This window comes from Geotrypetes seraphini, chromosome 2 (genome assembly GCF_902459505.1).
Source record: "Geotrypetes seraphini chromosome 2, aGeoSer1.1, whole genome shotgun sequence".
Lineage (NCBI taxonomy): Eukaryota > Metazoa > Chordata > Amphibia > Gymnophiona > Dermophiidae > Geotrypetes > Geotrypetes seraphini.
The window spans coordinates 62,004,963-62,032,523 of NC_047085.1; the positions used below are offsets into that span (position 1 = coordinate 62,004,963).

Here is a 27,561-nt window from a genome sequence, read left to right on the forward strand (position 1 = left end):
AGAGTGTCAAGAAATTTGGACCAGAACTGATCACTTGAAATTTTCTTGCGGAAAGTAATGGACTTAGAGGGCTGAGGAGAGGTTCCAAGGTGAGACATGAAGATGGGGAGACAGAAGGTTCCTAGATAGTGGTCGGACCAGGGAACGTGGTCCCAACGGATGTCATCGGTTGAAGTTTTGTATTCCGTGAGATCGAGGAAGCTGATGAGGTCTAGTGTGTGGCCTTTTTCATGGGTTGGAGAGGGGGCAGGGGGGGGAGAGGCCGAGAGAGATGAGGAAATTATTGAAATCGGATGCATCTTTGCTGGAGGTGTCATCAAGGTGGAGATTGATATCTCCGATGATCAGTAGTCTTTGGAACTTAAGGAATGCGTTAGATATGGTCTCGTAAATAAGTTCGGAGGAATTGCTCCAGGGGGTGGGCGGGCGATAGAGTAATAAGATACCTAGTGGGTGTAGATGGAGCTCATCATTGATTGAGGCTAGCATATATTCTAGTGAGTGGTGGCTACCTTTTTCGAGAAGTTCAACATTGAAGAAAGATTTGTAGAGGAGTGCCAATCCGCCTCCTTTTCGGTTTAGTCTAGGAGAAAAGAGGCCTTGGTAGCCCTGGGGGCAAATCTCGTTTTGTGTAAAATAATCATCTTTTTTGATCCAGGACTCTGTGATACAGAAGAATCCAGGATCGGAATCTGTGAGGAGATCTTTCATAATTTGGGTCTTGTTACATACGGATCTGGCGTTGCAGTAAAGTATCGGGACTGGGGTTAGAGAGTCAGGGGCATGGTTGGGGAGGTTGGCGGGGGGCACAGGTTTTAAATATGCGAGGTTGGCTTTGCGGGGTTTATGTTTGTGAGAGTGACTTCTAGTGCGCAACAGTGTGGGGATTTTAAGGCTGGGGCAGGTATTAGTGACATTTGGGGAGTCTGGTAGATTGGGGGAAGGGGGTTTCAAGCAGAGGGTGATCTTAAGAGAAGAGCAGAGAAGGAGAAATAGGAGTCAAAAGGGAGGCTTCATGTTTGAGCTTGGGGAGCCTTTTAAGCTGGGAGGCAGTGCTTGTTTGGATCTTGTGTGAAACAGTTTGCTGAGTAGGGAGAGCCCTTTTTTTTTTTTTTTTTTTTTGGATAACACTGGGGGGAAAGAGTGATTAAACCCGAATCCCAGCAGTGAGAGCGGATTTACCTCTGAAACTATTTATCTTTTGGAACCTGAGCAATAGGGTGTTCCATGCGGAATCGTGAGACTTGATGGCTGCAAAAGTCTCCTCTCCCGGCAGGCAGTGGGGAGGAGTCGGAGCGGGCTCTCTAGACCTGCAGGCAGGTCCGATGGTCGTCCTCGGTCTCCGGCGGCGTGGGCTGGAATCTACGAGGTGACACTAGGAAATTCTTTTTCACTGAAAGAGTGGTTGATCGCTGGAATAGTCTTCCACTACAGGTGATTGAGGCCAGCAGCGTGCCTGATTTTAAGGCCAAATGGGATCGGCACATGGGATCTATTCACAGGGCAAAGGTAGGGGAGGGACATTAGGGTGGGCAGACTAGATGGGCAGTGGGCCCTTATCTGCCGTCTATTTCTATGTTTCTATGGGTCGAGGTGGTATGTTTTGTTTCCCTAGGTTAGAGACATCCCTGAGACTGGACAGTAGGCTGCAACCTAGAGTGGCAAGTTCCCTGGCTCATTTGAAATTCTTGATGCTTTAGACAATAGGAGAGACTGTGAAACCAGAACTTGGGCAACAGCAAGGATCTGTGTTTGTGCCCATTGTCATGGAAGACCTGACTACAGTGAAATGTATAGATTTTTCTCGAGGATCTACAGATGAATAAAATGTTGTGTAGATAAGGGTGACTTATGTTGCCTGTAATTTACTGATTTCTCTTCTTAATAAACTGAAAGACATGACTTTAGAAGTTATTTGGCCAAATCCCTGCTATCAGTGATCAATGATATAGCATTGAGGATCAGAGTATTGGAAGAAGATCATAATCACACACCAAATCACCAAAAAGACATAAAACTGAACCTTTCATAATCTGCCCTAATCTAGCTAATCCTAACTCCTTCTACTGTCGCTAGACCAAAGGGGCCATAAAAGGTGCAAAATAGGGTTAAAGCAAATTGGAGACAGTGTTGACAGCTGATAATAAATTAATTTTTATCGGTCAATATTCAGCACAAGTTAATTGGAGGGAATGGTTGTCGACTGGTTAATTTGTATCTTGATGGCTAATAAAGCATTTTAAACGGAATTTAAATGCCAGTGAAAATGCTCAATTAGTGCTGAAAAATAAGCCAGTGATGTTATGAGCATTCCAGGGGTGTAAGTATCAATATTCATAACTTAAGAGGCCAGGCTTAGCAAGCAAATAAGGTCGCATACATAGCAGGCCTATCTTTGAAAGTTAAGTAATGGCTGATTAAGTCTTAATATTGGCTTAACTGGCTATATACTAGCCAGCGTTGAAAAAACTTGGATTTTCAATGCTGGTCACTGAAAACAGCCTGCAATTCAATATTTCGGTTTAGTGGTGGACCATTATGTTGTAGTGCTGCAAGAATGGAATCCATTCTCGTGGCATGGTTTCTCCTCCTTCCCTCCCTCCCCCTCAGCTCCCCTCCCACATTCCTACCTTCCCCACTGGCAGTGCTTTGCCTTATATACTAGCACTGCCGGCTAGTACTGCCCGATTGAAATTGATTCACCAATTCACTTTGAATTGATTCATCTGCAAAAAAAAATCAGGCTCCCCAATTCAGGGAGTCCAGACATACCTACAGGCCTCCTACAGCAGCAGTGGTAGAGACTGGCTGGCAGAGGCAGCACTCTGAGCAGGATGCTCGTGGCCTGCCCTGCTGGGGCCTTCTCTCTGCCGTGTCACTAATGATGTCACTGATAACGCAGCAGAGGGAAGCCCTGGCAGGGCAGGCTGCGAGCATGCTGCTCAGAGTGCTGCCTCTGCCACCACTGCTGTTGCTTTAGGAGGCCCAAAAGTATGTCAGGTCTCACGATGGGGGGATTGGTGGGGAAATGCTGCAAAGGGGGATAGGAAAGATGGAAATCTGCTGCATAGGGTGATGGGAGGGAGGGATGGAAATATGCTACAGTGACAAATCCAGCACAGCTTCTGGCTTGTCACTGTTTAAAAGTAAAAAGAAAACTGATTCAGAGGTGAGAAAAGCTCACCAGGAAATTTTCCCCGGCTTGCAGACAGAGGAGGTTGCCTATCCAGACACAGTTCCTACAAAACATAATCCCTGGCAAGATAGGTTAAGCAGTTCTGGAGGAAAATCTATTGTAAAGCCCCTTTAAGAAAGCAGTCACAGTTCCCTGTTATCAGAACAGGTAGCAATCTGCAGGCTGGCCAAAGGGGGAGCCAGAGAGAGCTATGGCCCATTCCATTTCCAGAGCTCTCACCAACAAAAAGCAGTTACAGACTAGAGAATGACACGGGGAAAAAATCTGTCCCCGTCACTGCACCGTCCCCGGCCCACCAGCCTCTGCACCGCCCCGTCACCGCCGTTCCCTTCACCTCCCCGTCACCGCCATCCCTTTCACCGCCCCGTCACCGCCACTGCCATCCCATTCACCACCCCGTCACCGTCCCCGCAGCATCCATATAAGCCTTAGTACAGCAATATTTAGCTTATTCCTTTCTTATAAATCAAAGTTCTGGCTGCTGAACTAGAGAAAGAGATGTTCAGCTGGCAGGGCTTTGTTTATAAATTTTTATCAACACAACTAATATACTACTTTATCCTAAAGCAATAAATAAATAAATAAATATAATTTTTTTTCTACCTTTGTTGTCTGGTTTCTGCTTTCCACATCTTCTCATTCAATTCCTTCCATCCACTGTGTGTCTTCTCTCTGCGTCTTCCATTTGCTGTTACTGTGCCTCTCCCTTCACCCCCTCCCACAATTGGTCTAGCACCCATCTTCTTCCCTACGCTCCCCCATAGTCTGGCATCTGTCTTCTTCCCTTTCAGCGTCTTCTCCCCACTCTGCCTTCCACATTTCCTTTCAGGGTCTGTTCCTCTCTACCCTCTTTCAATGTCTGTTCTATTCCTTTCCACCACCACCCTTCCCTCCCTCCTTCCTACCACCCTTCTTTCATATCTTCTATCAGTCCCCCCACCATCACTAGCAGTCTCTCTTCTCCCTTACTATGAGCAAATAGAACTTCTGAAAATTGTACTGCTGAGGCATTATTTCTAATGCCTCAGCATTAGACATCAATTTTATAATTCTTACTGTCTGCTCTGATTTCATTCACAATTTGGTTTGTGTTGTGGCTGAGGATTCCATGAGGCATTTAACCTTTTCCTGTCTCTTGAATTGTGATTTCAAGTTGATTCCTTCAATAATGGAGTCTCACGGCAGTAGCAGTTTTCTCTTTTGGGCTCTTTTGACATTGTTTAAGGGATTTCTTGTACATTTGGTGCTGGTCTTCTTTGATGAAGTCACTTCAGAATCTATTTCCAAGGAAGAGAAACTTTTTCCCTTTCACTCCCTCCTTCCTTGTGTGAGCCGGGAACATGCGGTCCCTGCAGCCCCCACCCGCACGCCGGCTCGATCGTTTAACCAGCTTCCTCTCTCCACCTCACCTTAGTTTGTCGGCTTTCTTTTTCGGCGACCGGCACGCTTTCAAAGAGCCGCGCACGCGCGGCTGCTCAAAGTTCAATCTTCTGCTCTGCTGCAACTTCCTGTTTTCGGTTGGGTCAGAGCAGAAGATTGAATACTGAGCAGCCGCGCATGTGCAGCTCTTTGAAAGCGTGCCGGTCGCCGAAAAAGAAAGCCGGCAAACTAAGGTGAGGCGGAGAGAGGAAGCTGGTTAAACGATCGAGCCGGCGTGCGGGTGGGGGCTGCGGGGACCGTGCGATCCTTGATGCCTCACTGCGGTGACAAGACCATTCACCGCTCCACGGGGCGGTGAATGGCCTTGTCCCTGTCCCCGCAGAGGCTGCTATTTTTCATTCCCCGTTTTGGTGGGTTACCCGCGGCTAAACGCGGTAGCCGCGGGTAAACTGCCACCGTGTCATTCTCTATTACAGACATTACAGGGGAAGGTGAGAAGGAACAAGCAGAGCTAGAGAAGGCAGAGAAGCAGGAACTGCCATGGAACAAACTTCAGCCTACACAAAAACCCGACATTAAGATGGTAGAGCTAGAAGAATCTGCCCAGCTGGCCCAAGCAGAGCTCCCAAGTCTGAAAGAGTGCTTGGAAGTTGCAGAGGCTAACTCCACAAAGTGAGCTGTTGGAAGCTATGGAAACTAGTTAATTGGAACAGTGCCTTTTTTTGTGTGTGCTTATACCAAGTCTGCCTACCTAACCAGACTTTAACTGGAAAGGACTGTGATTAGGACAGAAGTGTTTGTCTATTATTGTTCCTACCTGAATGCAGGAGAGTTACTTTTTCTTTTTTCTGAATTTGGTTTGAACATTTGGAACAGAGCTGTGATACAACTACTTGCACAAATTGGGAAAGAACCATAAGGATGAGATTAAGGAAAATGACTGTTTAAACACGAGTTTTGGTTTTGAACCAGAAGCTTTACCTTTTTTAAAAAATTTGTTTGCTGGGAACTGCAAAACCTAACCTGCTGAGTAATAGAACTCTTTAAAGGAACTGTGTAATATTATTTTATTATTGAACCTTACTCGCTGCAGGTTTCTGTTTCTTTTGAGACAAGCTGTTGGCCACCCTGAGACTACAGCTGGGAGTAGGGTGTGGCACCTGTTTCAGTGAGGGAAGCTGCAGAAGCTACTTCAACCCAAGCTGCTACTGATGACATCTCAAGCCATATTGAAGTGTACTTTTTGTGTGCTTTGTTTTCTTACACTTTACAATGTTTCTGACAATTCTTTGCTTTGTGGAACTGTTACTTATTCATGATGGCTTATGTAATAAAAGCCCTTTTTTGTTTGAAACCAAGCTAACTACCCGTGTCACTCTCTACCCCTAATCCTTTCAGCTTACGGTCCTGAAATAAGATGTTATGTGAGACCTGATGTATCCCTTCTCCCTCCTATCAAATGCCTTATCCAGGTCAATGCCCAGCAAAATAATTGGAATAGACCATTTAGCCACTTATCTTTTGCATTTAATTTTTCAGCCACTTTTTGGGATAACCATATAGGTTTCCTTTTCCTCCTGTTTCTACTTTCCTTAAATAAAGATTTGTTCCCATTTTTATAGCTCCTTTCAGCTTGGACTAGTCTTTCCACTTTTATTTTCTCCTATTCTGTCAGCTCTTTCTTCATGTACCCCCCACCACCATTACTATTCTTCTAAAGTCTGTTTGTTACCCAAATAATAAATAAATAAATACTACCAACAATTGACAATGGTTTTCATCCATGTATTTTGGTATCTTGTGTGTGGTGCTTCAGATGTCAGAAAAAACTGATACGTTTACTTTGTGAAATGGATCCCACCAGTTGGACCACTCCTTGGAACAAGAGCCGTATACTGCTGACTATTTTCATGCACAAATATAGGGGCAATGCACTTGAGTTGTTCACAAGTCGAGTGATGAAGGAGGATATTTAAAATACAGAAAAATCACTCTTGGACTGAGCGTAAAACTTAGTAACAAGTTATGAATTACTAATAGAGCACATTTATAAACAGTACAAGAGTGATTTTTTTTGTATTTTGACTATTTTCATGTAGCACATATGCCTTTGTCAATTCTCTATTATCACAATTATGAAAAATGGTTCTCTAGAATTAATCATGCCCCTGGGAGTACTGGTTGACAAGTCGATGAAGCCATCCGTGCAATGCGCGGCAGCGGCAAAAAGGGCAAACAGAATGCTTGGAATGATTAAGAAGGGGGATCACAAACAGATCGGAGAAGGTTATCATGCCGCTGTACTGGGCCATGGTACGCCCCCACCTGGAATACTGCGTCCAGTGCTGATCGCTGTACTTGAAGAAGGACACAGTACTACTCAAAAGGGTCCAGAGAAGAGTGACTAAAATGGTTAAGGGACAGGAGGAGTTGTCATACAGTGAGAGATTAGAGAAACCAGGCCTCTTCTCCCTTGAAAAGAGAAGACATGATTGAAACCTTCAAGATAATGAAGGGAATAGACTTAGTAGATAAAGACAGGTTGTTCACCCTCTCCAAGGTAGGGAGAACAAGAGGGCACTCTCTAAAGTTAAAAGGGGACAGATTCCGTACAAACGTAAGGAAGTTCATTTTCACCCAGAGAGTGGTGGAAAACTGGAACGCTCTTCCGGAGGCTGTCGTAGGGGAAAACACCATCCAGGGATTCAAGACAAAGTTAGACAAGTTGCTGTGGAACTAGAACGTACGCAGGTAGGGTTGGTCTCAGTTAGGGCACAGGTCTTTGACCTGGGGGCCACCGCAGGAGTGGACTGCTGGGCACGATGGACCACTGGCCCAGTCACGGAGTGTAATATGGGCTTTTGGTGTGCTTTTCTGACCCCAGCATTGATCTTCTTTTGGCTTTTAAAGGGGACCAAAGCAGGTGCAGAGCCTGGTTGGTCACAATCTTCTGTGTTCCTCTACTTGTGTTCTTTTGTATTCCTTGGGACAAAGCCTTGGTGGGAGCACATGTGCTTTTAGCACTGCAAATCTCTAAAAGCTAAGTAATCCTGAATTGTATGACCCTGTGTTTACTTTTAATACCTTCCCTCTCCCTTCAGTCTTCTACTCTCAGCTAGTAAAAAACAAATAAAATTTTTTTTAAACCCTCTTTTCCTTTACTTTCTTGGGAAGTTTTACACACACCCTCACCCCACCCCCATTCCAGGGTTTGCAATTCCAATATCAACCAATCAGAATGACTTATATTCAGTGCAATCATTGTGGCGCCTTAGTTCCAAGGCACACCATCTGGAGGCTTAAGGGTTTCTAGTATTAAGGAGGAACTCTTTAAGCTTAAGCAGGAATTGGAGGCAATTAAAGCTGCTTCCATCACACCACAGAGTCATAAATCAGCTTCCATCACTCCACAGAATTATACCAAATTACCACCACCTCCTCAAAGAATAAAACAATCCAGGAATAAATGGATCACACTAGAGTCAGGTAGATTATGACATGTGATACAGAAACATCCACCCACACAATTGTTGCATCTACATAATTCTTTTGCTCTGTGGTTAGCAATACTGAAGAAAAAAGAACTGAGATGCAACTGGAACCAGCAAAGGTAACTCAAGAAGAAAAGGACTCCCAAAGGGAAAAAAAGAAAGCTCAATCAAGAAAATTGTTGCATAAGAGGCATGAATCTTGGAACACAAATCAAGGAGACTAAAATAGTGAAGTGTCTCCCAGGATACTTGGCTACCAGGAATACCAAAGAAATACTGTCTATAATTAGAGAAGAATCTAAAAATTCTAAAGCCTAGCCTAGCCAGCAATACCCCACTTGCGGCACAGAAAGCTTTTTGGGAACTGGGGGAAGGGTTAAAGCCTTTTGTAAACACCATAGCATTTTCAGTAGTACTACCTACATATGGAAAAGGAAAGGAAAGAGCACTAAATACTGAGATCTTCAATAAGTGGCTCAGAGCCTGATATTGTCAAGAAGGCTTTAGGTACATAAGAAGATGGGAAAATACATGGAAAAACAAGAGACTATATTGTAATGATGGGCTGCATCTTACTATGACAAGTAAAAAAAAATAACCTTGCTGAGTAATTCAGGCAATATGCTTCTAGGCATTTATACTAGAAGGTAGGTGTGGCTTATGTATGCAGGACACTTATGGTGGCCACCCCCAGCAAAGGACAAGATATGACAGTAGTAAAGATAGGCTAAGTTGGACGTCAGCATTTTCACTTGTTTTTAGCAGGCATAAAAATGGCACCCAAATGTTAGGTGCAGGATTCATGCCAAACGCTATTTGATTAAGGAAATGTTCCATTCATAGATTAGTGGTTAGCGCTCAAGTTTTTCAGCATTATTTATTGAATTTCCTCCATAACGTACAGAATATTGTGAGTTACATATGTTCTAGCTGCATTTACTCCCCCCCTTCTTTTGCAGGACTGCAGAGGTGGTTTTTGGCACAAGCCGGTGCGCTGGGTGCTCTGTGCTGCTCCTGACACTGAACCTCTTATGATAAGATATTATTCTCTAGCTTTCCTAATTTATCTGTATTTTATTGTAAACTGCTTAATCTGTTAAATGCTTAAGCAGTATATCAAATGTTAATAAAACAAAACAATGTATACAACAGTATTTGCAAAACCCTTCTATGAACTGCTATGTGGAGAGATGAGGAAAAAGCAAATGTGCTAAACAAATACTTCTGTTCGGTGTTCACGGACGAGAAACCTGGAGAAGGACCGTGACTGGTTAGTAAAGTCACACCTGAGAATGGAGCAGATACTGCACCATTCAAGGAAGAAAGTGTTTATGAACAACTTGAAAAATTGAAGGTGGACAAAGCTATGGGACCAGACGGGATCCATCCCAGGATATTGAGGGAGCTCCGAGAGGTTCTGGCAGGTCCTCTTAAAAATTTGTTCAATAAATCTTTAGAGACAGGAGAAGTTCCACAGGACTGTAGAAGAGCGGATGTGGTCCCAGGAAACTACAGGCCAGTAAGCCTCACTTTGGTTATTGAAAAAATAATGGAAACGTTGCTGAAGGAAAGGATAGTGAAATTATTAGAAACTAATGGATTACAAGATCTGAGGCAACATGGTTTTACCAAAGGTAAATCATGCCAAACAAATCTGAATTCTATGATTAGGTAACCAGAGAATTGGATCAAGGACATATGCTAGATGTAATTTACTTAGATTTCAGCAAAGCCTTTGACACTGTTCCTCATAGGAGGCTCTTGAATAAACTCCATGGACTGAAGTTAGGGCCCAAAGTGGTGAACTGGATCAGAAACTGGTTGATGGACAGACGCCAGAGGGTGGTGGTTAATGGCATTCTCTCAGAGGGAAAAGTAATTAGTGGAGTGTTTCAAGGATTGATACTGGGACTGATTCTGTTCAATATGTTTGTTAGTGACATTGCTGAAGGATTAGAGGGTAAGGTTAGCCTTTTTGTAGATGATACCAAGATTTGTAACAGAGTGGACACCCCGGAGGGAGTGGAAAACATGAAAAGGATCTGCAAAAGTTATAAGAATGGTCTAATGTCTGGCAACTAAAATTCAATGCGAACAAAATGCTAGGAATGATTAAAAATGGGATCATGAACAGATCAGAGAGGGTTATCATGCTGCTGTACCGGGTAATGGTGCGCCCTCACCTGGAATACTGCGTCCAGCACTGGTTGCCGTACACGAAGAAGGACACAGTACTACTCGAAAGGATCCAGAGAAGAGCGACTAAAATGGTTAAAGGGCTGGAGGAGTTGCCGTACAATGAGAGATTGGAGAAACTGGGCTTCTTCTCCCTTGAAAAGAGGAGACCGAAAGGGGACTTGATCGAAACGTTCAAAATACTGAAGGGAATAGACTTAATAGATAAAGATAGACTGTTCACCCTTTCCAAGGTAGGGAGAATGAGAGGGCACTCTCTAAAGTTGAAAGGGGATAGATTCCGTACAAACATAAGGAAATTCTTCTTCACCCAGAGAGTGGTGAAAAACTGGAACGCTCTTCCAGAATTTGTTATAGGGGAAAACACACTTCAGGGTTTCAAAACAAAGTTGGACAAGTTCCTGCTAAACTGGAATGTACTCATTAAGAGCACTGGTCTTTGATCTGAGGGCTACCGTGTGAGCGGACTACTGGAAAGGATGGACCACTGGTCTGACCCAGCAGCGGCAATTCTTATGTTCTTATGTTCAGAGTGATGCAATTGGGTGGTAGAAATCTGAGGGAACTGTATGTGCTGGGAGGTAAGAGGCTGATAAGCACAGATGGAGAGAGGGACCTTTGGGTAATTATGTCTGAAGATCTAAAGGCATCTAAAGTATGATAAGTTGGTGGCTGTACATAATGTTGCTAGGCTGTATAGACAGAGGAGGAACTAAGAAGGGAGGTGTTGATGCCCCTGCAGGTCATTGGTGAGGCCACACTTGGGGTACTGTGTTCAGTTTTAGAGACCGTATCTGGTGAAGGATATAGAAAGACTTGAAGCAGTCCAGAGGAAGGCAATGAAAATGGGAAGAGGTTTGAATCAAAAGTACAAGAAGAAAATGGAAGACCTAAACATGTACACTCTAGAGGACAAGCGGGACAGGAGAGATATGATACCAACTTTTAAATACTTGAAAGATATTAATATAGAACCAAATTTTTTCCAGAGAAGGGAAAATGGTAAAATTAGAGGGTATAACTTGAGGTTGCAAGGAGGAAGACATAGGAGTAATGTTATGAAATTCTTTTTCATGGAGAGGATGGTGGATGGCTGGAATGCCTTCCCAAGAGAGGTGATGGAGAGGAAAATGGTGATAGAATTCAAAAAAGCGTGGGATAAACACAAAGGATCTCTAATTAGAAAACAAACAAATTATATAAATTAAAGAACTAAGGCCAGTATTGAACAAATTTGTACAGTTTGTGTCCCATATGTGGTGATTCAGTGTAGGATAGGATGGGGAGGGCATCAATGGGAACTCCACTAACTTGGAACATGAAGATGTTACCAGCCAGACTTTACTGCAAACAAGAAGATGGTTGGATAGGCTAGAGTGACCTTGGATGGCAACTTCAGCAGTTAGAACCTAGGACATTACCAGGTGGACTTTAGTCTACTGCCCAGAAATATCAAACAAGAGACAAGTTAACTTTATCATGTATTTCTAATGAGAATAACTAATGGGCAGACCGGATGGACCATTCAGGTCTTTATCTGCTGTCACTTACTATGTTACTATGTTTCATGAATGCCACATCATTTGACTTTATTTAGTCAGCCACTTATTTTGAGAACCATATGAGTTTCCTTTTTTCTCTTGCTCTTGTTTAGAAAATCTGTTGCTGATTTTATAGATCCTTTCAGTTTAAACCACATATTCTTCACCAAATTTCTGTCCTTCCATCTCTTCAAATCTTTTTTCAGATACTCCCCCATTTTATCAAATCAGTATGTTTAAAATTCAGAACTTTGAGATTTGTATGTCTGTGCACCGCTTTAGCTCTTACATCAGATCAAACAAAAGAAGCAAACAGTTTTACTATCTTAAACATTTAGAGGTCCTTTTACCAAGGTGCGTTAGCTGTTTTAGTACGTGCTAAACGCTAACACGCCCATTATAAGTCTATGGACGCACCTTAGTAAAAGGACCCTTAGTTAAGATAACCATTTTGTCATAAAAACTTTTCTGGATAGTACAAATTCAATAAAATGACAAGACTTTCAACTAAATACATCCTACCAATTCACCCCATCATGCAAACACCACTTCAAATGAGTTTCAGCATAACAAGGGATGTGTCAATGGTACAAACCCATTCTAGTTATCCATAATTCCAAGGCAATTCAAGGAAGATGACATCTCATAAGGCAGAAGACAGAGCATTCCTTCTGGAATCCAATTGGATGCCAGTATAATTCTTTACTATACAGATTTTAAATTATTTCTTGTTTAATAGATTACTATGGAGTTATTATGCCCCAAATTACATTTAAGGCTTGGTTTATTAAGCTTCCTCCCCCCCCCCCCCCAAGACACAGATTGGGAGAACAGAATTAATACTTTCAGCCTTAGGAGTTAAAAGGTAGATTGTGGAGGTGATTTTCTCAAGCCATAGAAGAAGAGAAGATGCAGGGCAAGCCCAGATCATTAGCCAAGACTAAATGGTCACCTAGGGTAGTAGCTTCAAGGGGTTGGGGGTTGGGGGGTGGAAAAGGGGACATAGAGAGTTAAAGAAGCTCAAAAGAACTCTCAGCCTGGACTTTTACTCATTGGGAGAGAGAGATTACCAAATAGCCTATACAGTGGTACCTCGGTTTACGAGTGCACCGGTTTGCGAGTGTTTTGCAAGACGAGCAGAACATTTGCAAAATCGGTACCTCGGAAACCGAGCATGGCTTGATTTAAGAGCACCCCCCCCTCCCGCAATCCGGCACCCTCCACCCCGCGATCCGGCACCCCCCCAACGCGATTGGGCACCCCCTCCCCGCCACGATCGGGCCCCCCCGCTGAGATTGGGCACCCCCCCGCCGCTTCTTACCCTCATCTGGGCACCGGCACCAGCATGTCCTGTGCTTGGTGCCGGTTCAGAACGTGAACTCACAGGCCTTGAGCATGCGTAGATGCTCAAGGCCCAGCAGATGAGGAGGCCGATCTTTGGGCACCGGCACTAAGCATAAGACATGCTGGTGCCGGTGCCCAGATGAGGGTAAGAAGCGGCGGGGGGGTGCCCAATCTCGGCGGGGGGGGGGGGGGTGCCTGATCGCGGCAGGGGGGTGCCTGATCGCGTTGGCGGGGGGTGTCGGATCATGGCGGGGGGTGCCCAATCGCGGGGGGGGGGGGGTTCCGTATCGCAGGGGGGGCCTTCAGGGGGAGCAATGCCGTTTCTTGTGGGGGGGGGAACGCATCAAAGCGAGTTTCCATTATTTCCTATGGGGACACTCGCTTTGATAAACGAGCATTTTGGATTACGAGCATGCTCCTGGAACGGATTATGCTCGTAATCCAAGGTATCACTATACATTCAAGTTAATGGTTTTGGAAATTTCCCTCATGTGTATGTAACATACATACAGAAAAACTCCACTAATCAGGCTGAGAGTCTTATTTTGACGGAAGAAAAAGCTTCATGTCTATTCTGGTAGAGTATAAATACTCAAACCACCACCACTCATATCATTGGCTTTGAAAAAACCTCCGTAGAGAATGACTAAGTGCCACTATGATAATTTTTGTGTGGGACTGAGATATTAAACAGCAATACTGATAACTGTGGTAAATTTAAATGGTTTTGTAGCCAACATTTCATGGTGCTTAGCCGTTTCTTCAGGGCTCCTAGACTCCCACTATCTTTGTACAGTTCTGTGAAAGTAATTATATAAAGGGTATATCACTCATCATTCTTAAATCTGATATCGTTCTTAAGAAGAACTCAATATTGTTACTCACTGGGTATTTGTTCACTCAATCTCACCAGCGTCATGTGTATGTAAAATAAAGTTTACTATTTAAATGTATGATGCTCAATGATGCATTTTTACAGGTTTGTTCTGGATAAAGTGGCATTGAAGTGATCATGATTGTTCAGTTTATCAAAATCTCAAAGAAGTGGTGTCTAGGTACTTTGAGATTAATTGCCAGATGTCACACCCTTGTCCCAGCCCTGGGAAGATGGCTGACACTATTGTCTTTCCAACCCACAAATTAGCTAGATTCTAAGGCTCCCTATGCATGCTCTGAGAAGATGCAGGCTGTAAAATGAAAAAAAAAGCTTAGAAAAGAGTATGTTTAAAGCAGTGTGTCACAAACTTTTTAAGCTGCAGAACACTAATCTCGAATCTGCGGCTGGAGGACACCCGGAAATGTGCGGACAGTGACTCATGTGAATGTGTGATGTCATCCCGTCGACACATGCGCGGATATCCTCTAGCCGTGGCCCTTAGCCTCCTATTACCACTGGTGAAGGGGAGGGGGTGCAGAAGGAGAGGTGAGGAGAGGCTGACTAACTACAGGACATGCCTCTCATCGCGAGAGGTATATCCTGTAAGCAGTCAGATGGTGCCGGCAACTTTCCTCCTCACACCTGGAATCTTCCGGGGCACAGTTTGCGATACACTGGTTTAAAGTGTAGAATTTGGGTGTTTCTTATTGCCTTCAAACCATACTAACATGAGGATGCATCGATGCTTTCTATGGTCCCATTGTCCCTATACCAGATGGGTACAATATTATCCATATTAAGGTATACAGGGGTCCAAATAAAATTTCATATAAAATAGAATTGTACTTCTTTTCCAACTGAATTCCCTTTGTGCCGTGGATTTTTTTTTTTAACATTTACCATTTAAAATAATCTTTCTTGCAGAAGTTTTCTTAAGGATCTAATTTACCCCCTTCTCAATATTCACACAGGAGCAGTCAGCATTTTGAAAGACAATAACAGATGTCAACTGAATTTGACCCAGATAGTCAATGCTTTTTGTTGTTTTAACACTATCCAGGCACTTAACCTGGTTAGCAAACTGAATATCTCTGCTAACTGGGTAAATTCCAATGCTTCCCTGCCCCTGCCCTGTCATTAACTGGATAGTGCTGCAGGTCACACCAGATTTTCAGCTGGATTAAAGCTAGTTAAGTGCTGCTGAAAATTAGTGAATGGCCTGCTCACTGCACTTTAACCAGGCAGGAGTTTCTCCTTCCCATTCAAATCTGTATGACTACCTATCTCTAAATGTTTGTCTGTAACCACAGAATGGAAACAAAGCTTTACTATTAGGCCCTTGAATTTGCACAAATCAATTCTTAAATAAGCAAAAGTCACCAAGTCTAAGCCTGTTCATATTATGTTTATCTATCATTATCTAAAAGTATATTGTAGCTTCTCTACTAGACATTCAAGTATTCTTATCCTGAAGCCAATAAAATAAACACCACATTTTAAAACAAGTGACTTTCAGATATCTTTAAAAATTAGATGTTGGAAATGAAGCCAGAAAGGGAAGCATTTCTGCTATGCAAGCAAGGAAAGATAAGTTTCCTAAAAATTCAACATATGCACAATGATTTAAAATAAACATACTGTATATGATGTCATACAACAAACTATGCTTATACCTACATGCATTACATGCTAGAAAATTTACCTGAATTATAAGAATATGAGCCTTTATCTGGAAAACAAATTTAAAAATGAACTGATGTCAAGGGACAAAACATATGAACTCTATACATGTAAGAGGGATGTATACAACTTACAAACCAATGTTCCCCTTTTAATTTTCTGCAATGTGAATAATTATCTATGATTCCTAGAATTTATGATGTGGTTATTAACTATTTTAATAATTCATAATCTCTTTTAAACATCCCTATTTCATGTTAAATACCTTTTGGAAAAAGGAATTTAAATGTATATCCAAGCTATAAGATATTTATTACCATGACTTATGAATAAAATGCACATGCAAACGCAAATTAAAATAATCAAGAGCTATATTTCATAATACATTGATTTACATAATAATTATTATTTGGATTTGATGAGTTCTAAACTCAGAAATAACCTATAAATAAAATCAGCATTTAACAAGACTGTGAAACATAAAAGTCCCTTACATTTCTTCCATAAAAGCATCTATCTTTAGATATTTTTAGATGGCCAACCTGATTCCTTGTCATCTCAAGAAACATAGATGTTGGCAGAAAAGTTTACTTTATCCAACCAGTCTGTGTAATGTAGTGCTAAAGGCTTATCCAATTTCTGTTCATCTCCTTCTCTCTGCCTATAAGATCACTTTGGGCCTAATTTTATAACAAGATGTCTAAGAGAAGTCCAAAAAAAGTAACGACAGTATTTTATGAAGACCTTATAAAATCAGCCCTTATAAAATAAGCACCCAAAACCAGCTCTAAAAATGCATAAATGTCGACACGCACATTAACACTAGCTCTTAAGTACAGTACTTGTGAATGTGTGTACATACTCTACACTTGTACACTGCATTGTACTTCTGCCCCAGTTGTGCCCAAACTATGCAACCAGAAATGCCATTTTTCATGAATACATGCATATATTGTGAGGTATTTTACAGAATGCCTTTTCCATATGAAAAATAGCTTTTACATGCAAATAAGAATGAAGTTACTTACCTGTAGTAGGTATTCTCCAAGGGCAGCAGGCCACACATTATCACGTATGGATGACATCATCCATCAGAGCACAGCACAGACACTATCCAGCATTTCAGTATTTTCTGAAGCATTTGGGAATGCTGCACCATGCATACATGGGTGATTTCCCACCAGATGTCAATACACAGGACCAGCAGTATAGAAAAATAGCTTAAGGTATACAACTAGGAAAGGAAGGAGGATATGTGGTAATGTGTGTCCTACTGCCCTTGGAGAATACCTGCTGCAGGTGAGTAACTTTGTTTACTCCGAGGACAAGCAGGACAGCACTTACCATATATGGGAATCCCTAGCTACCAGGCTCACCTAAAACAACAGACAATAGGGATCTGCAACAGGTAAAGCCAACCAGGAACCAATTAACCTAGAACATATATACAATCCTGTTGCATGGGTGCAACCTGGAACAGAATACAAATGGGCTTAGGAGTACAGAATGAGATCAGAGATTGCAGACTTTTTGTTCAGAAATAATTATCTGGTATTACATTTTAAGATGGTTAAATGCAACTCTGAAGCTTCATGCTATTTTATGTTTGATATCTATGACTGATACTGTATATGTACTGTATTTAAGTTGAAAATTAAAATTAAAGTGAAAAAATAGGCCCAGGAGGGTGGAGTTGGATTCAAGACTCCAAACAAATTCTGCAGAACTGTCTTATTGAACCAACAATTGCATTGGGAATCCTGCTCACGGCAGTAGTGAGATGTGAATGTTTGGACTGGAGACCACGAGACGGCTTTGCTAATCTCCCCAACTGAGGTTGACCTCAAATAAGCCACCAATGCAGCCATGGCTCTGACATTATGAGGTGTGGCATGACCCTCAAAAGTCAGCTCAGCCTGAGTATAAGTAAAGGAGATGGAATCTGCTAGCAAATTGGAATCTGTTTACCAATGGCTGTCCCCATATTGTTTGGGTCAATACAAACAAAAAGCTGCACAGAATACTTGCTTCCAGTCTAAGGTGTGCAGTGCACTCTTGCCAGGATATGCATGAGGTTTTGGAAAGAATACTGGTAGAATAATACTGGCCAACATTCATTTTGGTGCCTCAAATGTTAGACCTGTTTCTGGGTATCATATATTTGTCCTTCTGATTCCAAAAATGACACCAGTTTTCTCCTATCAGCTCTAGTTTTTGAAATACAGAACATGTGCCATATACCACTTTTCACTCTGTTTGCCCAATGCAGTGTTTAATATCTTTTAAGCATGAAGGAAACATATTAAAAAACCGAGGGGCTCATAATCCCCCCCAAAAAAGAAGTTCAAAAGTGACCTACGTTGGTACTTGGACGATCAAAAAGACAGATCGTCCAAGTACCGATAACCAAAGCTGGTTTTAGATGGATCTAAAATCAGCTTAGGTCTTTACCCTGCCTCTATACGCGTAGAGTGAAAACGGGCATTTTTGGAGGAGTGGATAGGGCGGGAGGTGGGACAACCTAGACTTAGTTGTCTGGCAGCCATAACCAAAAAGTTTTGACAGGTTGCCAAACGGAACTTATACGTTTTGACTTAGACCATGTCAAAACAAGTATAAGTTCTTAATTGGGTAGCTGAGCTGATTACGGCTGCTGCAATCAGCTCAGCAGCCCAGACAACCTGTTCCTCCTGCACCGGTAACGAAAGCGGTAGGAGAGATGCCTAATCTCTTCTGCCGTGATCCCCTCCTCCGAACCTCCCCAGCAGGAGAGATGCCCAAACTCTCCTGCTGACACCCTCCCCCTCCAGAACCCCGTGATTACCGGCAGGAGGGAGCCCAAGCCCTCCTGCTGGCAAACTTCCTCACCAAACCCCCGAACCAGCAGAAGGGAGCCCAAGCCCTCCTGACAGCAAACCTTCCCCCAAGTCCACTGAACCAACCCCCGAACCGGCAGGAGAGAACCCAAGCCCTCCTGCCGGCAAACCTCCTCCCTGAACCAAACCCGAACTGGCAGGAGGAAGCCCAAGTCTGATTATTTGGGGGGAGGGGGAAATAGTTGTGCATTAAAGTCTATAAGTTTAATGTGCATTTCGTGTAATATTATGTATACTGAAATTGTTTGTTTGTACAATGGTAGTTTGGAAATTTAATAAAGATTTTTAAAAAAGAACAAATGAAGACCAGGCACATGATTTGATTTCATTTATTGATGCTATGAAATGTGGGTCATTTATAAGTTGTCTGATCTGTGGACTACTGCAAATTCCTGCCTTCAGTTTTTCATGGTAAGTCCAGGTAACATATGCGCTATGGGGCTCATAATCAAAACTTAAATATGTCTAAAAACCCGCCCAGGTTGGCACTTGGTCGTTCTAAAAGACAGGTCGTCCGAGTGCCAATAATCGAAATGGCTTTTTGGGCATATCCAGAGGCTTTTTAGGTCTCTGAATGCCACTGTGCACTCAGAGCTAAAAGGGGCGAATCTGGAGGAGTGGTTAGGGTGGGATGTGTGTTAATCTAGACTTAGTCATCCTGCAGGAATATTTTAAGGTTTTGACGAGACTTCATGGACGGAACTTATACATTGTGGCTTAGACGATGTAAAAACAGGTATAAGTGCCCAAAAGGTATCCAAAGTAACCAGATAACCACTGCAGAGACAAAGTAAAGACCCACATACATTCCCCCAATGTTTACTGACCCTCTCACACCCCTAGCTTTATATGTAGTGGTGGCAGTATGATTCTATCTTGTACTACCAAAGATTCATTGATTACATTTTGTCCTCCAATCACCATATATTCCCTCAGAGGCCAATCTTTTTTCTCCAATGTTCATGTTTGGTGTTCATGTTTGCCTCTACTATCCCAAAAGGTTCTTGCAGAGGGACTCCTGCCCACACAAAGTTACATTACACAAACTAAAAATAACAAAATAATAACAATAATTTGTGAGAATGACGTATCCTCAGTGTGAAGGGTCAGCGAAAGAAGAGATTTCTCCAGCGCATGACATAACTGGGAAGTGGGTAAACACTCAATTCACCTGTGCACCATCACTGGATACATCACATGTGCTCAAATAAACCAATGAATAATAAATTAGACAGTGATAATAATTAAGAATTTATAATTCACTTATGTATGCTCAAATAAGGCAGAGAGTCCCGCCGCAAGAACCCCCCCAACCATCCACAGAAAAATACTCAGCACTTAGCTTAGAACTTTATCCAGTTGCTTTGCAGTCAAACGAGGTGGTGTTTGTTCTAGAATAACCTCGTGATCAGATCCTACCAAGCTCAGTTTCTGGTACTCGAAGTGCCCCTTCCTCAGAGACCCGTTGCCGATCAGGAAGAAGAAATCAAGAACACCACCACAACAGGCAAGTAGTTAGTATCATGGAGGAGGCTGGAGGGAGGCGGAGCTACCCAATGAGAGCGCAGGGAGTGCTTTAAAGCATTAGATGATGTCAGGCAAAAAATTATCCAATGAGCAAACACCCGATTTCAAAACCTGGAGGCGGGAAAATAGACACAGACAATCAAAACAAGGCAGGCGCTTGAAATGACAGCTTCATCAATGCCGCTATCAAATTATAGTGTTCCACTGGACTGTATTCAGATGAAATATCCAAAACTGTTCATGCAACTGAATGCGTGCTGTCTTGCCGCCTCTAAAGTTCCAGGGAATCTGTTCAATAATAAACCACGATAGATCATAAAAATCATGGTGCGTCTCCAAAGAGTGGGGGACCATGGGGGCAGAAAGAGTAGCGGTGTTCAGCCTGCTTTTATACTCAGATAATCTTGTTTTTATTTTTCTGCTAGTCCGCCCTACATGCAATAAATTGCAAGGGCAAATAATCACGTATATTACCCAATGGGATAAACAGTTGGTATGATGTCTTAATCTGTATTCACATTGGGTTGAATGATGGTACCAGCTTGAGATACAAAGGGAATTACTGCACATGTTGAATGACCCACAACAACTGTGGCTCCCCTGAATAGAAGCATTCCTGAAAGGGACTTGAGTCAATAGATTATCCAAATTATTTGGCTGTGTGAATGCTATGCAGGGACTCTCTCTAAAAGTGGCGTGGGTAGTCAAGATATGCCAATGTGTTTTCACAATTTGAACCACCTTTTGAGCTTGATTAGAGAAAGAAATTACACATACTTGATGGTCCATCACCTTCTTGCCCTGAGGTTGAAGCAGTAGCTCAGGATTCGCATAGCGAGCTCTGCAATACGCATTCTTGATGATCCATTCAGGATAGCCCTACTTCTAAAACATTGGGACATTTTCCTAGCTTGAATTTTGAACTCGGCAGTGGTAGTGCATATCTGGCGAATCCTCAAAAATTGACTCACCGGCAACGCTTGTTTCAGTCTGGTAGGATGAAAGCTGGTATAATGGAGATAGGTGTTGCAGTCCGTTTGTTTCCTAAAGACTGTGGTGGTCAAAACAGTGGTATTTTTTTTGTAACTTTGATGTCAAGATAAGTAACAGTCTGTTCACTAACTTCAGCAGAAAACTTAAGATGAATATCTAATGAATTCAGCCATCCCAAGAACTCTTAGAATTTAACTCTAGTGTTAGACCAAATCAAAAATATATCATCAATGTACCTTAGCTATAGGGTAATAGATGAAGCCCCATTCAGATTGATAAAGATGATGATTTTCAAAAGCTGTGATGGTGTGCAGGTGAAGCAGGTGTTTACCCACTTCCCAGTTGTGTCACACACTGGAGAAATCTCTCCCTTCACACTGAGGATACGTCGTTTTCACAAATTATTCTTATTATTTAGTTATTTTTAGTTTGTCCCCCTGCAAGAACCTATTGACTAATTCTGCTTCCTTATTGGATCTTTATAAGCATCAATAGCAGTTTTCTTTGGAGTTCATTTTGGATTTTGTCTACTATCCCAAAGGCATAAAAAGAAAGGATACTTTGACCACATCTAGGAAACTAGAGCTGAAGCGGTCTATCCGATGCAATTTTCTGAATCAGCACCCCAAATAATCCCAGGAACAGATTTAAAAAAAAACCAAGGCACCAAGAAATGTTTTTTGGGGTTTTTTTGTTGCTGGCCTGCGTAATTGACTGATTAAGGTGGAAATTCAACACTACCTTTGAAAGAAACTTAGGATGGCTGTGGAGAACAATTCTGATATGATGAAACTTTTTGTGAGGTGAATCAGCTACTAGGGCCAGGATCTTACTAACTCTGCATGCCAAAGTGACCACCACCAGAAACAAAACCTTCCAGGTCAAGAACTTCAGATGGCAAGTGTCTAGTGCTCTAAAAGAATTTTCATCTGCTGGGTGAGGTCCCATGACACAGTGGGAGCTTTTATTGATGATCTGGCAGAAGCAAACTACTCATAAATCATACAACTAGAGGCTGTAAAGAGATGTGTTTACTTTCCACACTGCACTGCACTGAGATGACTCTTTATAGAGCTGGTCTTCAGGCTAGACAGTATTCAAGCAGTTTTTGTGTAGAGCTATGTAGAGCATAAAAAAGAATTTAAAGTCTTGCCCTCACCCCAGATGGCAAACCTCTTCCATTGGAAATAAGCCCTCAGTGAAATCTTTCCTGAAGCAAGCAAGCAAGATATGGGAGACATCTTCATGCAGTTTACACTCTCAACATCTAAGCTGTGAGGGCTGGGGATTGGAGGTTAGGATGAATGATGAGGATTGGAAAGCACTCCAGTTTCTACATTTGTTTAGAGGTTAACTCAAGAAATAGAAGGAACTGTATCTGCTTCAACCAATAAGGCAGAATGAGGTCCTACTTAAGTTTCACAAAGTCTTCCCCATAAGGGGGACTGAAGGATATGGTTACAGAAGGCCATTTCACCAGTGGAGAAGTAAGACATCCAGTGCTAGCCTGCCATGTCAGCCTGGAATAGAACAGAGGGATTTTATTACTGAAAGGAGTAGTGAAGAGATCGACTGAGGGGGTATCCCACTTGGAAGATCCGTTGGGCAACACCTATATTCAGAGACCACTTGTGATGCTGCATTACTCTACCTAGCCTGTCCACCAGGCTATTCTTTTTTGGACAGGTATGTGGATCTTAGCACTATTCCATGGCTGGATGCTCAATTCCACATTTTCACTACCTCCTGACACAAGAGGTAAGAACCCGTGCCTCCCTGCTTATTGACACAGTATATCACAAACCGATTATCTGTTCATTCGCCCATTTCTGAAAGCCTGCTTGTTTACTCTTTCCAAAAATACTAGGACTAGGGGCATGTGATGAAGCTAGTAGTAGATTTAAAACAAACCACAGAAATATTTCTTCACTCAATATGTAATTAAACTCTGGAATTCGTTTCTAGCTAATGTGATGAAAGCAGTTAGCTTAGCAGGGTTTTTAAAAGGTTTGGATAATTTACTAAAAGAAAAGTCAATTAGCCATTATTAAGATGGACTTGTGAATGTCCACTGCTTATTCCTAGGATAAGCAGCATAAAATCTGTTTTACTCTTTGGGATCTTGCCAGGTACTTGTGACCTAGGTTAAAAACAGAATATTAGGCTTGATGAACCTTTAGTCTGTCCCAGTAAGGCAACTCATGTTCTTTTGACCAGTGACCATGGGTGTGAAGACCATTTTTATAAGCTCCCCAGTCCAAATTAAATGTATCTTTTCTTTGGTGTCTTGTGTGAAGAAGACATTTGGAATGGAAATCCTATGACTAGACTGGGTCAAATTGTCTACCTCAAGAGTGACTCCTGTAGATTGGGAGTGACAAAAACAACCTCCTCTAGGGTTCTCAAACTTTGACACCACTGGGGAGCTAGGTTCCACTGAGCATCTCTCAAATGGAGATGTGCCATGGATGTGATAAGAACTGTGGAGGCCATGTAACCTAACAACCTCAATATCTGCTGAGCAATGGCAATCAATGTCTTTATCCTGGCATCCAAAAGGAAGGCTCAGGTTTGAACTGTGTCTAGCACAGCTCAAATGAATTTTAATTGCTTTTGAATGGGAAAGAGGTGGGAACTTTGGGTAGTAGCCCCAATACCTGAACAGCTCTCTGCATTGATCTCTAAGTTTCTTTTTTACTTTGAAAAATATTTATTAAACATCGCAGATCATTATTATCAAACATATAGCAGTCCATCCATAGAACCACATAATCCAAAAACAACATGAATGCACTGCTACAGCAAAAAAAAAAAAAAAAAAGACTTTTTAAATTTTATAACTCTTCCCCTTAATGAACACAACTAAATAAAAAATAAAAATACAAAATCAACCCAATTTTCATCAGCGTTTCAATAAAATATGACATGCCTGTTGTTTCTTAACAGCCTATCAACACACTCCCCCCCCCCCAAAGAGAAAAAATGAGAAACAACAATAGTGATTCTTCTATACTCAATCCATTGCAGCACCTTGTCCCAGTCCATAGCTATCCTAGAAGTGGTAGCATGTTGACACTGTATCGTGCAATGGTGCGACCGCATCTGGAGTACTGTGTCCAGTACTGGTCGCCGTACCTCAAGAAGGACATGGCGGTACTTGAGGGAGTCCAGAGAAGAACAACTAAACTGATAAGGGGTATGGAAAACCTCTCATATACTGACAGACTGAAAAAGCTGGGGCTGTTCTCCCTGGAAAAGCGGAGACTTAGAGGAGACATGATAGAAACCTTCAAGATCCTGAAGGGTATAGAAAAGGTAGACAGGGACAGATTTTTCAGATTATGGGGAACCACAAGTACAAGGGGGCACTCGGAGAAATTAAAAAGGGACAGGTTTAGAACAAATGCCAGAAAGTACTTTTTCACCCAGAGGGTGGTGGATACATGGAACGCGCTTCCGGAGGCTGTGATAGGCCTGGAGCACGTTACAAGGCTTCAAAGAAGGTTTGGATAGGTTCCTAGAGGATAAAGGAATTGAGGGGTACAGATAGGAGTAGCGGTAGGTTATAGGGATAGTCTGGGACCATTGCTCAGGCAATGGGCCTGATGGGCCGCCGCGGGAGCGGACCGCTGGGCGAGATGGACCTCTGGTCTGCCTCAGCGGAGGCAACTTCTTATGTTCTTATGTTTAAGACCCCTCGCTCCATTTCCACCAGCATTCAAAACCTCATTTTTCACTATGAGACTAGAGGAGCCATTGGCTTTTTCTAATATGACAATAACACACCTGGCCGCTGCCAGACCCAACCATTTTACTTTTGGTTAGATGCGAGAACTTAAGCCATTTACAGTCCTAAGAGACAAGCTTGAGGTGTAACTGGCAGAGAAGTTACTAGCATTTTCATAAGTATTACATTTTTATTAATCCAAAAGGTCTGTATAATCCCACAAGTTCACCACACATGTTAAAAAGTATCTGCCCCTTGACCTCCAACAAAGACAGATGGAAACATTTTGTTCAAACACACCGGGGTATAATACCATTGTGTAAGTACCTTACATGCGTTCTCTTGAACTAACACACATATGAAAGATTTCTTAACTTATATAAAGATTACATTCCAGTGTTGTAGAGTAAACTCCACCCCCAGATCTCATTCCCACCTAAGCAAAAAGAAACACTTATGGGGAACTAAACCCATGATATATTGATATAGTAAAAAAGGGGTCTAGGAAGTTTACCCACCTTAAGCCACATATTCTCCCAATATTCCAAGGATACTGGATCATCTTTTAACCATACTTGACTTGAGAGAAAATGTTGCATTTGAAGATAAGGGAAATAATTGATCATTGTAAAAGAATAACGGTCTCTTAACTCCTGAAAACCAATTATATCCTCCCCAATTTAAAAAAATATCGAAATCTGTGCAGACCGTGTGTTCCTCAGCTTTTCAAATCTAGTTGCCTGCCTCTAAATGCACATTTGGGGGCAGATTCTGCATAGGACACGGTCTCAATAGCCGCTTAAGAAGCAGCTGAGAATCGCACACCGACATCCTATCCAGAATCGTGTATGTCCTAAGGGACAGATACCTAACCCCGTCTAACCCTAACCCTGATTCTCTAACTGGCGCCCATGTCATAGGTGCCAGTTAGAGAATTGCCAAGGATCCCTTGCCATCAGCTGATCACGACATGGGAATCCCCTTGTCATGATCAGCTGAGCGGCCACAGCAGGAAAGTCTCCCGGCAGGAGGAATACCCACTCCTGCCTGCTGCTGAACCCCTGACCCTTCCTCTCCCGAAGTATCCAGGCAGGAGGGATGCCCACTCCCTCCTGCCCTTGATCCCCTCGTACACCCATTCTCCCACCATTGAAGCAGCTGAGCAGGAGGGATGCCCACTCTCTCCTACCCCCAAACTGTCACCCCCCTGTGGAAGTCTGGCAGGAGGAATTCCTCTTGCTGCCACCCCTCAGAACCCAAGATACCCCACAAACAAGAACCCCCCCAACACCCCCTATGGCTGTAGCTTTCCCCGTACCCCTAACTCTACCATTAACCCCCACCCCATACCTTGTATTTGAAAGTCCACCTGGAGGAAGGCTCATACCCAGGAAGGAGGCATAAGACTCCGATTGGCCCAGGTGCCTAAGGCCCCTCCTATTGGCCTTAGGCATCTGAGCCAATCAGAGCCTCCTTGATGTAGGGTACTCCTATCGATAAAGAAAATCTAGTATATCTCCCCTCCCAAATAAAAAGGGAAAAAGTCCTCTCTAATTGTTTCAATATCCTCTTAGGTATTCGGACTGGTAGAACTGGAAATAAGAACAATATTTAGGGCATAATATTCATCTTAATAACTGAAATTTATCCTTACCATAAAAGCTACAATCCCTTCCACTGAGAGAGGTCCCTATATATCTGTGACAATAGCTAATAATAATTGTAAAACTAGAACTTCCCCAAGTCATTGAGAAACTGAACCCTCAACTAATGAATAACCCTGGGGGCCATTCAAAATGGGAAATCATTTTTTTATCTGATATTCATCTCTGACTTGTCCATGTTGATCTTAAATCCTGAAACTCTCCCATAGGTTCCAAACTCATTAAGAAGTACAGGGAAAGTCAATCCAGGTTGTTGGACATACTATTGTATGTTATCCACAAATAGAGCTATTTTATAGTCAACTTCCCCTATCCTCACCCCTTCATATCTGAATTTGATCATATACGAGCTGCAAGGGACTCAATATACAATGCAAACAACAGAGGGGAGAGGGGATACCCCTGTCTAGTTCTATTATTAAGCCTGTCTAGTTCTACGCTCAGTTATAAAAGGAGCTGTGTATGCCCCATTAATCTGAATCCTCACCTGAGGAGCCTTATACATAGCTTGTACCCAGGTACAGAACTTCTCCTCCAGGCCAGCACACTCCAACATCTGCCATAAGAAGGCCCAGTGCACCCTATCAAAAGTTTTTTCTGTGTCAATGGAAAAGTGCATGGTATTCCTCAGGGTGTTCTGAACCTCCCAAAACAGGTGAAGAATTTGGCGAATATTTTCCATCACCTGCTTCCCTTTAACAAACCCTGATTGGTTACCATGTACAAGTGCCAGTAGGATTGTAGACAGTCTATCCACCAGTATCTTAGCAATTATTTTAACTTCTCGTACATTCAACAATAAATGAGGCAGTAAGAACTTCATACTGTGGGGTCTTTCTCCCATTTTCCATATTATAGGTGGAAATAAGAAAGAGGATTGATTATGGTTTAAGAGGGATCTATTGAGAACCAATTCAGAAAATGCTAACTCTGTATTATAACACCTTTACAAAAGCACAAGTATTGATTATGGTATAATAATGTCTGTATTGAAACCATACCAGGAAATGCAAACTATGTACTGTATACTCATGTATTGCAACACCATTACAAAGCTCATACAAACTGC

At 42.5% G+C, this 27,561-nt stretch overlaps 1 protein-coding gene across 2 annotated transcripts in view; it reads right to left on the reverse strand.

Annotated features, from left to right (window-relative positions):
• The window catches only part of RIMS2 (regulating synaptic membrane exocytosis 2), a 1,127,809-nt gene that overhangs the window by 326,133 nt on the left and 774,115 nt on the right, over positions 1-27,561 (reverse strand). Inside the window, exon 16 of one of the 2 annotated variants that reach the window (XM_033933083.1) lies at positions 15,728-15,754. The exons of the other annotated variant lie outside the window; for it this stretch is intronic. Coding sequence (XP_033788974.1) covers positions 15,728-15,754 — 27 coding nt within the window. The remainder of the gene's footprint in view (positions 1-15,727; positions 15,755-27,561) is intronic. 2 annotated transcript variants of the gene reach the window in all.